At 36.4% G+C, this 11,649-nt stretch overlaps 2 protein-coding genes and 4 non-coding genes across 7 annotated transcripts; 2 read left to right on the top strand and 4 right to left on the bottom strand.

Moving 5' to 3' along the window:
* Nucleotides 1-346: 346 nt before the first annotated feature.
* Nucleotides 347-2,214, bottom strand: LOC100178973. 2 transcript variants are annotated; one of them, XM_002123776.4, is made up of 2 exons: nucleotides 1,325-2,214; nucleotides 347-833 (listed from the first exon to the last, which is right to left on the bottom strand). In XM_002123776.4, the coding sequence occupies exons 1-2, from the start codon at nucleotides 2,122-2,124 to the stop codon at nucleotides 773-775; spliced, it is 861 nt and encodes a 286-aa protein (XP_002123812.3). In that variant the 5' UTR covers nucleotides 2,125-2,214; the 3' UTR covers nucleotides 347-772. The 2 variants fall into 2 exon arrangements, with proteins under 2 accessions (XP_002123812.3, XP_018667851.1); XM_018812306.2 differs by having other exon boundaries at nucleotides 739-833; nucleotides 1,313-2,214.
* A 1,604-nt stretch (nucleotides 2,215-3,818) lies between these two features.
* Nucleotides 3,819-3,892, bottom strand: trnan-guu. The gene has a single exon. It is a non-coding gene; the product is annotated as a tRNA-Asn (tRNA).
* A 96-nt stretch (nucleotides 3,893-3,988) lies between these two features.
* Nucleotides 3,989-4,063, top strand: trnat-agu. Its single transcript has one exon. It is a non-coding gene; the product is annotated as a tRNA-Thr (tRNA).
* Nucleotides 4,064-4,397: 334 nt separating this feature from the next.
* On the bottom strand, nucleotides 4,398-4,471 carry trnan-guu. The gene has a single exon. It is a non-coding gene; the product is annotated as a tRNA-Asn (tRNA).
* Nucleotides 4,472-4,722: 251 nt separating this feature from the next.
* Nucleotides 4,723-4,794, top strand: trnat-agu. The gene has a single exon. It is a non-coding gene; the product is annotated as a tRNA-Thr (tRNA).
* A 562-nt stretch (nucleotides 4,795-5,356) lies between these two features.
* On the bottom strand, nucleotides 5,357-11,240 carry LOC100186829 (TGF-beta-activated kinase 1 and MAP3K7-binding protein 2-like). The gene is made up of 6 exons (XM_026834764.1): nucleotides 9,924-11,240; nucleotides 9,489-9,637; nucleotides 7,760-7,856; nucleotides 7,159-7,239; nucleotides 6,553-6,680; nucleotides 5,357-6,209 (listed from the first exon to the last, which is right to left on the bottom strand). The coding sequence occupies exons 1-6, from the start codon at nucleotides 10,960-10,962 to the stop codon at nucleotides 6,159-6,161; spliced, it is 1,545 nt and encodes a 514-aa protein (XP_026690565.1). The 5' UTR covers nucleotides 10,963-11,240; the 3' UTR covers nucleotides 5,357-6,158.
* Nucleotides 11,241-11,649: the final 409 nt, after the last annotated feature.

Raw genomic sequence — 11,649 nt, 5'->3', positions numbered from 1 at the left:
GTACATGCGCTATACGAAACACTTGCGACTCTAAATTGCGACTGTTTAATCTGTGTCACGGGACGCCACTGCAGCGGTTCTCACTCTTGTGACGTCATAATAGGCACGCGCGCGTCATGTGATCGAGGTCTCGTGGTATAGATTGGCAACAACTCGACGCTGCTATCGTTGTGAGCGTATGTGTCCTTGAGCAAGACACTTAACGCCGATTGCTTCAACCCAGTAGTTCAATATGTGTTGTCTAAATTATCACCAAAATTGAAAAAATACCCGAAGCTACAAAGCGCCTTTTGCCTTTATCAAAGTCTGTAGACTCGACTGTATTTTCGAAAAAAAGTAAGCAGGCCTATTTGTATATTTTATTGGTATATATGTCTCATAAGAGAGAGCAACATAAGTAAAAATCGAATGATAAAGGTAAACATGATAGAATAAACTGAGGGAAAAAAGGATGTAAATTACCCACAAAATTACATTACATTTACATGTGATAACTTGTAAGCGGGCACAGGATGTATACAACAGAACACCCGTGGTATAACGAATGTTTGGCCATGTCATGAGAGAATAAATAGGGTACAAATTAATGGTTTTTAAATTTATAGACAGCTAAGCAAAAAATCTTTGTATCTTTTACGCCTAGCTGTATTTTAGTATAAAAAAATTAAACGAACTTAAAGTTAAGTATCACCAGGCACGTTTAAATAACTAGACTTTCGCTTAAGTTTTGTTGAGTAAAAAAACTAAAACATGATGCCATAGGATTATGACGTCACAAATCGTACTCAAACACGCCCACTAGCGCTTGAACGGTGTTCGTCTCTTCATCGAACCTAGTAAAAAATCGTTATAGTAATTAACAACTAAAATATAGTAGGTTGGGGTAAGATAGTACTTTTTGTATTCTCTTCTATCGTCCCATTTGATAGCAAACAAAGAATATTTACGGAATTATAAAACCGTATCCTCACGACTCCTAAAAATCGTTGTTAATTGTTAAAAACACGACTAAGAAATATGGGATATTATATGCTAACGGTATTCATCTTACCCCACAGTATTACAATGTTTTTTTCTTGTTTAGGAGCATATACGTAACTTTCAATACGGCTAATACAACGTAATCCCGTGTAATTGGGTTTGGCTTATTTAGTTTGTCTCTCAGGGGAACATATACGAACTTAATGAGATGATCCTAAAACCTTGGGAATTTTGTGTTCTGCGGTATATTTGTGCCCAGAGAGACACTAATATACAGAAATAAATACAGAAAAGACCTCATCTCATATAAACACTAAATATAAATCTATACCTTGTATCTTACCAGCACAGCTTTTGTAATATGTTGATAGGATTCATATCTCGTCTCGCCGTCAGTCTTCTTATATGTCCAATATAAGCTTCGTTATCGGTTTCCAAAACGTCAAAAATTTGCTTTATAACTACATCCGACCAGCGTAGTTGCAATGGTGGAACGTAAGCGTCCCACGTGAGGTCATCTTCCGATGACGTCATAGGCCGTGACGTGACCGAGTCATCGCAAGCGGCGGTGCATTGGTTTATTAAAAAGTTTCTTTCAGCAATAGGAATCGTTTTTGTGGTTTCTTGACTGGCAACACTGGCGTTTTTATAGTCTTGCATCACTGCTGAGGTCTGGGAAAATGCACTGGAACAAACGGTCCTTTTTGGGCAACTATTTTCGATGTTCTGGTTCAAATCTATAGATTGTGTCTTTGGATCTAAAGTTCGATTCTGCTTTGCCTCTGCTGTTCGCGACTGAATGTAATCAAAGTCTCTCTCCACCATTTCCAAAGCTTGGTTAATTTTACAACCTCTACCGGCGTTGTTTTCCACTTGATTAATCTGATTCGCCCAGTTACTCCCAACGGAATGAGCCGACCGTCTGTACCGGACCTTCTGGTTGTTTATATCCAGTTTAATTTGCTGTACTTGGCTAATTTCTTTTGTCGGTGATGTTTCGTCTTTGTACTCAGACCTGTCTTCTTTTAGTAAAGGTACCTTTTCAGGCTTTCTCTTTTTCGGTTTAATAAAGCCCCATATTCGATTCATCTGATGTTCCCAACATGGGAAAATACACTTGATCAAGTCACAGAAAGTGTACATCTACATTCTGTCAATCAAAAAATGTGTTATAGTAGGGTGGGGGAGACCGGACACGTTTGGCACATAATATTCAAATATCCTGATCTTGTTTTAAACAATTAACAAAGGTCTATGGGTCGTAATGGAGCGGTTTCATATTTCTTTGAATGTTCTTTGTTTACTACCAAATGGGACCAGAAAATAGAATAAAAAGGTGTCCCATCTTCCCCCACCACTGTATAAAACCAGTACTGCCAATTATAATTAATGGTAGGGTAGGTGTACACCGTTAGCACATGCTATATCCCGTATATCTTAATCGTGATTTAACAATTAGCAAAGTTATTTTACAGGAGTTAGTGGTATTATAATTTATAATTCTTTGTTTGCTACTAATTGGAAATACTTTTAGATCTTTAGGTAAATGGTAGCTGTATACCTTGTTTTTAATAAAAAGTATTTAAACAGGTTCAAATTGGTAACATGCTTGCTGTTTTTCTACTGTGAATAATATCAACAAGATCTCTTATACTTGCTTTGCAATATAGGCACTATAACTATTATAATTATATCAGCCTATTGTGCTGACAAGTCTATATACAGATTTTGCATCTTATTTCTTTGATTTAATATCGTTTTTTTTATTAACATTTACTATCTGTCAAATATATTCACTAACATATGCGTATCTTTCTATGACAACCCGCTCAACTGGTTCTTTCTGGTCTAAAGCAGACACTGCTGCTGTTCAAATTCCCTACAGCTATTGATTAGGGCTTACAGCACGGGCGACTCATGTGTTTTTCGGGTAACCCTGAATCTAAGCCATAAAATATTCATAATGTGCAAATAATTTAGAGAGTTTTCAATGCGTTGCTGTAGCGGGTTTTACGCAAGTATGCCCAATAGTGACATAACTCGTCAATGAAAAGGAAAAATCATCATTAGTGCCGCTTTGACGGACGAAATACCCATTTAGTTTTCGGCCCTTTTTTACTAGTTTTAACGAGGCAAAAACCTGTTATGTAATAAAAATACGCATCGAGTGTTACATAAAAGGTAAAATTGGAGTATGTGTACTAAAACGGCTGTAATTTAGGGTGTAACGATAACGCCTTTTATCGAATAAAGTTTGTACGTTTGTTTTAACTAAAGGGTGATTTAACGACCGTCGTTTTGCCATTTTACTCCCCGTATTTTTGCTCCTGCAACTTTTCCGATCTGTGCTACCACAGGGCTAAAAACGTGGCGGTTTTCTCAATATTTCTTGACAAGATTAATGAAATCTGCTTACGGTGAGGGAACATAATCGAAAATATTGATTTGGTTTAACGCGGTCTGTTTCAAGGGTCAATGTACTGATCACCACTTTGTTAATTGGGAAGATAGAATTGGACATGTTTTGCTTATCTTGAAAGGAATTGCTTCAACCTAATGGTGTCATATGAGTCTTTTAAGTATTCAGATATACATTACAACAACAACAAAACACAATTATCAAAACTTTCTTACGAGGTGTAGAAAACGGAAGTGTCATAATTGACTGTCGTTGCACCTAAACACGGTACCATAGCCCTATACATATACGCTATATAGATTTAGTCTTGAGGACGCGCTTCTCTTAGAAGTGTGTCTGTATAAATTATAAAGTCGCGTAAGATATTTACTCGCAATAGAAATAAAAAATTAAACTTGTTTTTTTTTACTAAATATTGCGTCCCTGGGTGGGCTCGAACCACCAACCTTTCGGTTAACAGCCGAACGCGCTAAGCGATTGCGCCACAGAGACGTTGAATAAAACGTGACCGATATTCCTTCAAGAAACCGTAAAGTTAAAGTATCACCCGAAAGTTTTGTTATATTATTACAACTACAAAAAATCGTCGGCGCCATGGCTTAGTGGTAATAAAGCGCCTGTCTAGTAAACAGGAGATCCTGGGTTCGATCCCCAGTGGTGCCTTTTGACTTTGTTTACTGTTCATTTATCTTTACTTATATAAATTATACAGTAGGGTGGGGAGGATAGGACAACTTTAACACATAATATCTAGATGTCTAGAATTAGATCGTGTTTTAAACAATTAACAACTGTCTATTGGAGTCGTGAGGATACGGTTTTACAATTCTTTAATTTTTTTTGTTTACTACCAAATGGGACCGCTAATAGAATAAAATGGTGCTAAATTTCCCCACACCCTACTATAATTCATAAAATAAAATACAGATTTTTATTCGGCCTTAATGCACAACAGCATGTTTTATCTTAAAACTCTTTGTAAATTCGACAAAAAATACGTCCCTGGGTGGGCTCGAACCACCAACCTTTCGGTTAACAGCCGAACGCGCTAACCGATTGCGCCACAGAGACGACGAGAGAAAACCTTACCAATATTCCTTCAAGAAATACGCTACGACATATTCGACTTCTCATGTGTTTCGATTGAATTGCAAAAAAAACTAGTATCTTTACATTATATAATTGTCTAATGTTTAAGAAATGTACTAGCGTTATTACAAGCGATTAAATACACCCCAACGGTTGAGTATACAAGCGCGCCTTACAGTCGTTAAAGTATCGCCCTACCGTTGTGGTCATTTTTCGAAACCGAGAAAAACGTCGGCGCCATGGCTTAGTGGTAAAGCGCCTGTCTAGTAAACAGGAGATCCTGGGTTCGATCCCCAGTGGTGCCTTAATGGTTGAATTTTTTATATTGCTTTTCATAAACATTTTTTGATGCTTAGACACTTTACACGATTTTATCCTTGGCGTGTTTTCAACTATTCTCACATTGCTGCTGATTTTATTTTGTAACTAACCTAATCTTCGTTACTGTATTTAAACAGGCAAATACTATTTCTGTCATATTACTCTGAAACACCTTTACCCTGAGTGTTGTTAACTATACCTGCTGTTTAAACTGCTTTAATAGTTTCGTTGTGAAAAAACCAACAAATCTTTCTCCAGCTTTTGCTGCTAATTCCTCTTCTGTTTTTATTTACCTTGTCTTCGCTGCTGTATTAAAAAAGATAAATTAAATTTATGTTACTCTAAGAGTCTAGACACACTTTTACTCTGGCTGTTACACCTTACCTGGTCCTGTTTGATTCTTCTTTTCTTCGCTGCTGTATTAAAAAAGATAAATTAAATTTATGTTACTCTAAGAGTCTAGACACACTTTTACTCTGGCTGTTACACCTTACCTGGTCCTGTTTGATTCTTCTTTTGCTTCCCTTGTTGAAAAATAACAAATACTTTTCATAAGCTGCTCATGGCACGCTCGGTAATTTAAACATTATTGGCGAAACAACAGTATTAAGGCAATCGTAGAATGAAAAAAAAAACGGCCTTGTTCATACACTTGGAGGGGCAGCAGCCGAACGGAAGAGACTCTTGTAAAACATGGAAATGTACATTTAAAAGTTAAGTGCATACTGATTTCTGAACGGGGTTGGAACGTAACGGTTTTGCTTTCAAGAGTGCAGAGTTGAAACTTTCAATGCTTGTTTAAGAGGCTTCGTATAGTGTTTGATGCAGCTGGAGTGTACACATAACAGCATTAGCCTTTGGGGAAAGTAATGTCCAATGTACAGGAAAGATTGTAAAAGACATTGCTTGTCAATTGTCTCCGGTAATATAACTTGGCAAGCCAGAATATAAGAAAAGTAACACTTTTAGCTGATTTTGGAGAAGAAAGAAAAGAGAGAAATGCTGTCCAAACTTTGGCTTCTAACGCTGTAACAGTGTTCAAATGTAAAGCGTCCAATGTGGTGACAATATACTGCTCACTGTAAGGTTTAAGCACTAAATGGATATTAAAATATCTTTATGAGAAATAGACAGTGGCCCATTAGCACCTACGGGCCCTGGAAGTACCTTATACTATCGGCGAGTGCAAGTTTTTGATGGTAGCGTAGTTATTGCACAGTCAACTATAGCTCATACGAACGAGCTACTGGCCAATTTTGGCAATACCAACTCACTATGAAATAACTTTTGGAATGCAAAAGCACTGGAAAGGAAAATACTTGAAAGGAAACAGGTTAGTTTGTGTAGGTTAGGTAATTCTGGCTCTGCTGCTTTGAACCTCGCGTGGGAACTCGCACATCTGTAAGGGAAAAAGAATTAGTACATACTGGAAGGTATAAAAAATTCTCCAAAATAATCACCCACAAAGTAACATATTTGGTAACTTGTAAACTGGCACGAGATGTATAATAAAACAGAACACCCGTGTTATAACAGCTACAAGTTACATTTATTCATTCACATGTATGTTTGTAGGCGCCAAACAAGGTTTTTAAACATATTATATTGTTATGGGGTAATGGGTCAAACCTGGCCTAAAAGACCCATGGCATGCTACACTGCAGGAGCTGAAGCACACAGAATAAAAGATGTTGTAGCCAGTTTTTAGCTTAAAACAGCTACTCGGCTTTTATAACACATACCTCGCATTTATTAAGGGCTGCGTGATTATCAAAGGTGCAATGGCTGCATCTCCATTTAGGTTCATCATCTGGAGGGGGTGGGGGTGGAGGGGGAAGGTCTTGAACTGAAGTAAACTGACGCAGGGAAGCTAGGTGTAAAGGTTAGATAAGATAAGAATTAGAATTATAAAGGTTAGATAAGATAAAGATAAGAATTAGAATTATAAGTCTACAGACATGGGTGTAATAGTTTGCCTAAACTGTCAGCAATGCATTGGAGAAAAAAAAATCACTGATTAAATTACATAAGGACAGAAAAGAAAACTATGGGGTGATGGCCCATTCCTGGCCTAAATCCTAGGACATACATGCAGTGCAATGCTGCAGAACCTCATCTGACAATAAAATAAGGCCTATGAAAAAACAAACATATTTATCCTCATGTGGTGTAAAAACAACAGCTGTAAAAACACACCCCATACCTGCCTGCGACTACAAGTTACCACAAATATCCAACTAACACTAACTATGTGTTATAATGTGTATTAAACCAACCACTTCAAACCAAACAAATAATAACACCAACTTGTAATTATTATAGCGCTCGTGCATTCAGAATGTAATTACCTTTTCTTTGCTTTGTTTGTTGCGGCTTTACAGAAGCAGGTCTGTTGTATCTTGAATAAAAGTCTTCTCTTGTATTATCACCTATAAAAAAACACAGTATAAGGATTGCATGTTTTTTTGTTGAATATTTACCTAATTTAGGTGAATAAAAAATGAATTTTTCTGGTCAGTTTTAATATAAACATGACAGACCCTAAAAAGTAACAGCAATTATAACATAATTAGCATTTAGCATGTTTATAAAACATAACATTTCTGACACGTTTCAATACGAAATGAAGGCCCATTTGTATGATATGATTTTCATCTAAAATGATTCGCTTTATTAAATATTACTGAAGATGGTTTTGGTGTACAAGATAATATCTACCCATGTTTGTACGGTGAAGGATTTTAACATCTTGGGACAAATATAGCTTACCACATAGGATTGTATAGATACGAGTAACTGGTTGTGAACACTTTTATTGTTAACATAGTTATGTTGTTGTATGGAGGTAAATTAGTAACCACAGATTCTAAGATCTGGTTTATAAGCACAAAGCTATCTTCCCCCACCCATTAAAGTTTATTTCATACCTTACGCTAGAAAATGACTTACCATCTTTTGAAAATAAATCCACTTCCTTGTACATGCAGTTGCAATCAATTTCAAGTTGCCGATTGATTTCCCTTAGCCTTCCTATTTCCACTTGCAACTGTATAGATGGTAGTGTATGAAAACGTGAATGAAAATAATCAAAATATATATAATACATATATACATATAATAAAATTATTTATCTTGGCATGGCTGGGCAACGGCAGTCGCTATAACACGAGTTATCAAGTACGTAACTTTGTAGTTTCCTTATTTTTTTTGCATCATTAAGCCCTGTACTTTTGAACTTTGGGCTAAATGCATTGTAACCACTTTGCTACGGTACTAGACAAAGTGTAATTGCGAAGCATTAAGCTCACTAAAGATGGTTTTAGTTTTAAAACCGAAACAGAGCTTAATTAATTAACAAATACACTGCAGTGTAAACTGAAAATTGCATTTAAAAAGTTGTTATATCTATACGTTTTTAACAGACTACTACTAAAATTAGGTTAACACAAAAATTCCTATCCCGATAATAAATATAAAACGTGACAGTTTTCACGCTTCGAGGTAAACTTTAACAGAATACTATTGACAGTGGCACTAGAAAATTAAAAAATAATAGCAAAGGAGAAACTGCCTGTTCCACCACCATCTGTATACAGTATAAGCTAAATTCCACCTGACACTGGTGGTCTGATGTGCTATGTACACAGTTAGCAGTTGAACTTCGTAAGGATAATGATGTCAAAAAAAAATACCTTTAGCATACTTTAATGTTTAAGATGGCAGAATTGACAGGTTATATAAAGTGGGCAATAAACGTCAATAAGAATTGATTTTTCGAGCAATTTACTAAATGGATATTTTGGAGCAATATATTAAATGAATTTTTCTTGCTGTTGGGTATAGATACACAAACAAACATTCAAAGTATATTGCATTCACCACAGTAATCAAGCAGGCTTATAATTTTTGATGAATAGGCCTAAGGTTTAATTGCATTTTAACAATGTTACCACAACAATATTAAAAAACATGCCACTTATAACTAGTGAACTACTTATAAGTTAACAATGAAATGAATTATATTTGCTTTTCTCAATCCTAATATTAGTCTTTAGAAAATTAAAAACTTGTACAAAAGTCTTGTGTATTTTTACCCGGCTAAGCGATAAAAAATGATGTTATATATATACATTACTTGCCTAGAGGCTGCATGCATGCATAAGCCACAAACAAACATGTAAAAAAGATTATCATTACAGGGCTTACAGACTGGTATAAATAATAAATACATGGCAATTAAAATTGTACCATATTTTAACAGAAAATGCTAACTTAGTGTTTTTTTACTTGAACCTAGCATATAAACAGTACAACAATGGGTGTTTACTTCTGCCACTGCCACACAGTGTTGGGCAAATAAAATACAGTTGCGCTATTATTTAACATGCAGCTGTTGGTAACTGGCTAACTTCATGTTTTTTAACAACATCTTTTAATACTAAGTATAGCTTTAAATTAAAGCTGCCTGCAATATGCAAATGAGCAAAGCCAAAGTTTATTTCATTCGCCATATTAGTCAATGAGGTTCCCTATGTTTCATTACTATGAGGAGTGTAACTGCATTTAGAAATGTCTGGGTCAAAAAGAGACCCAAAAAAAGAAGAAAAAAAACTGATACCTATGAAGTGTTATACACACATAATTATGCACCTATATAATATATAAACTTTGGACTCACTGAAGAAGGACTTTTATGACGCAGATTACGTTGTTGCACTTTTTCCTCAAGGTGGCTTACATCCCCACCAAGATTTTCCAACTCACATTTCTTTGCATTATACTCAGCTCGTAAACGATTCATCCTCTCAGTTTGATGTTGCAATAAAGCTGTGAACACATCAAAGTTTTAGATAGGTAAAATAAATAAAAGGCTAATATTCTTAATGTTAAACTTTTAGGAAACAATATGAAAATATTATAGTGCCTTCCTGCCTTGAACGTGTTTAAAAATAACAGAAGGCAATGTTTTAATGCACAAAAAAACTTAAAAATACTTTACACCAGTCTAATATGTAATTTCCTCACCAAAGCCAATTTCTATACTAAAGCCAATTCAACCTTTATGTCAAGCTATGTATAGTAGGAAGTAGGAACTCACATAACCTTAACTCACCATTAGTATAATCATCATCATTATACCCGGTATCAACAGTTGGTACCTCATCAACTTTTTCCAATGGATCACTCAAGGTCGGTAGAAAGGAATCTTTTAGATAACTAGAACCTGGAAGCCCATTAGGTGGGGCTATGTGTTGTGGGATTTGAGATACAGTTCTTCTTGTATTGGTTTTTAGAAATGGACGAGTGTCCGTCGCAGGCGCTGATTTTCTACGCAGGTTTGGTGACATATGGTACATTACAGGTGAATTACGCTCAGGGCTATTAAAGCCTGTGTTCCCGATTGGGGTGAATTGGTTGATGTTCATAACTGGTTGTGAGGTGCTGTGGGGCAGAAATGGGACACCGGTTGGACTGATTATACTTGGAGAAGATTGTTGCCTTATTACTTGTGGGGAACTGTCACCAGTGTTTCGAGGGTAGTCTACATGATATGCCTGACTGTTTTCTAAGGTTTTCGGAACCGTAATTGTAGGGTAACTTGTTCTTTTAAGGTTCATTTTCGTCATTGTTGGTTTTGCATTATATTTGCGACTGTTGTATGGAGAACCGGTTTTTGGTTTCGTAAAAAAGTCTTTTTGATCTGGTGCCACCACACCAGGTGAGCTAGTGCCATTGGTTGCGATATTTTCTTGGGCAGCTTGGAAGGTTGGATTAGGATTATGGAAAACTGGATAACTGTATGAGGAATGGATTGTGGGAGCAGTGGTGACTGGCGATTCAGGGACACCCCAATGGGGCTGGAACCCAAGTACCGGGGCAGTTTGTGGTGTAGGGGCTAGGTTTAACTGCTCTGTAGGTCGCCCTTGTATGTCTCCTTCACTGCGCCGGTACATAGGGTTATGGGAGGTGTGGTGGACCCGTGAATTTACTTGGGGGGGTGAGGTTAGGGGGCTGGGGATTGCGGGTGAGGTCGAGAGGGGTGACCCCCCTGTTATACCGTCGGTGAGGAAGAGCATTTGCTGGACATGGTCATTAATGGTCTCCCATTGTTTCTGGTTGTCCTCAGTATCATATGTGGGGTCAGGGTTCATAGTTAAGAAGCTGTTTCACAATGAGTCAGCAGAAAAAGATTGCGCAATGTTCATTGCACCGTGACACCTAAAAACTGTGGTTTAACAATTTTGTTTTCTTAATGTAAAAGTAAAGCTAACACAAATGCAATGTACTAAGTAATTGCCACATTTATCCATACTATATGGTTATAAAAGTATTATAACTATCTTACTACAAACATTTTTGCAAAGGTATTATACAAAAAATAGATACAAGAAGTTTAAATGTATAACTGAAATGCATCTCAGTATGCATTGCAATTTAAATGAACAATTCTGTTGTGTCAATACACGCTAAGTTTAGTTTAAAAACTATCAACAAAAACTGTTCTGCCTGGTTACATACATTTCTATACTAACCGACTGCTGCGCATGCGCAGTTACGTTTACGCCATCATGTGACTACAATTTGCGCAAAAAATGCTACGTAAACAAGAGAGAGGCTATTTTTGTGCTTTAAGTTTAAAAATATGAATTTAGATTACTGTTTTTTTTCTGTAATGTTATAAACCGTTTAAAATGATTTTGCGCCCCTACAATTTTTATTGCTGCGAATTTCTATAGATGAGTACCCACAATGCATTGCGTGTTCCCGCCAAAATCTTGAAATTTTAAATTTCGTTCTTTATATTTGATAAAACTGCGGAATGAGGAATATCTGTCTTT

This window comes from Ciona intestinalis, chromosome 6, assembly GCF_000224145.3.
Source record: "Ciona intestinalis chromosome 6, KH, whole genome shotgun sequence".
In the NCBI taxonomy this organism is placed as follows: Eukaryota; Metazoa; Chordata; class Ascidiacea; order Phlebobranchia; family Cionidae; genus Ciona; species Ciona intestinalis.
Note: the sequence above shows the minus strand (reverse complement) of the source record. Positions and strands in the feature narration are given on the sequence as shown.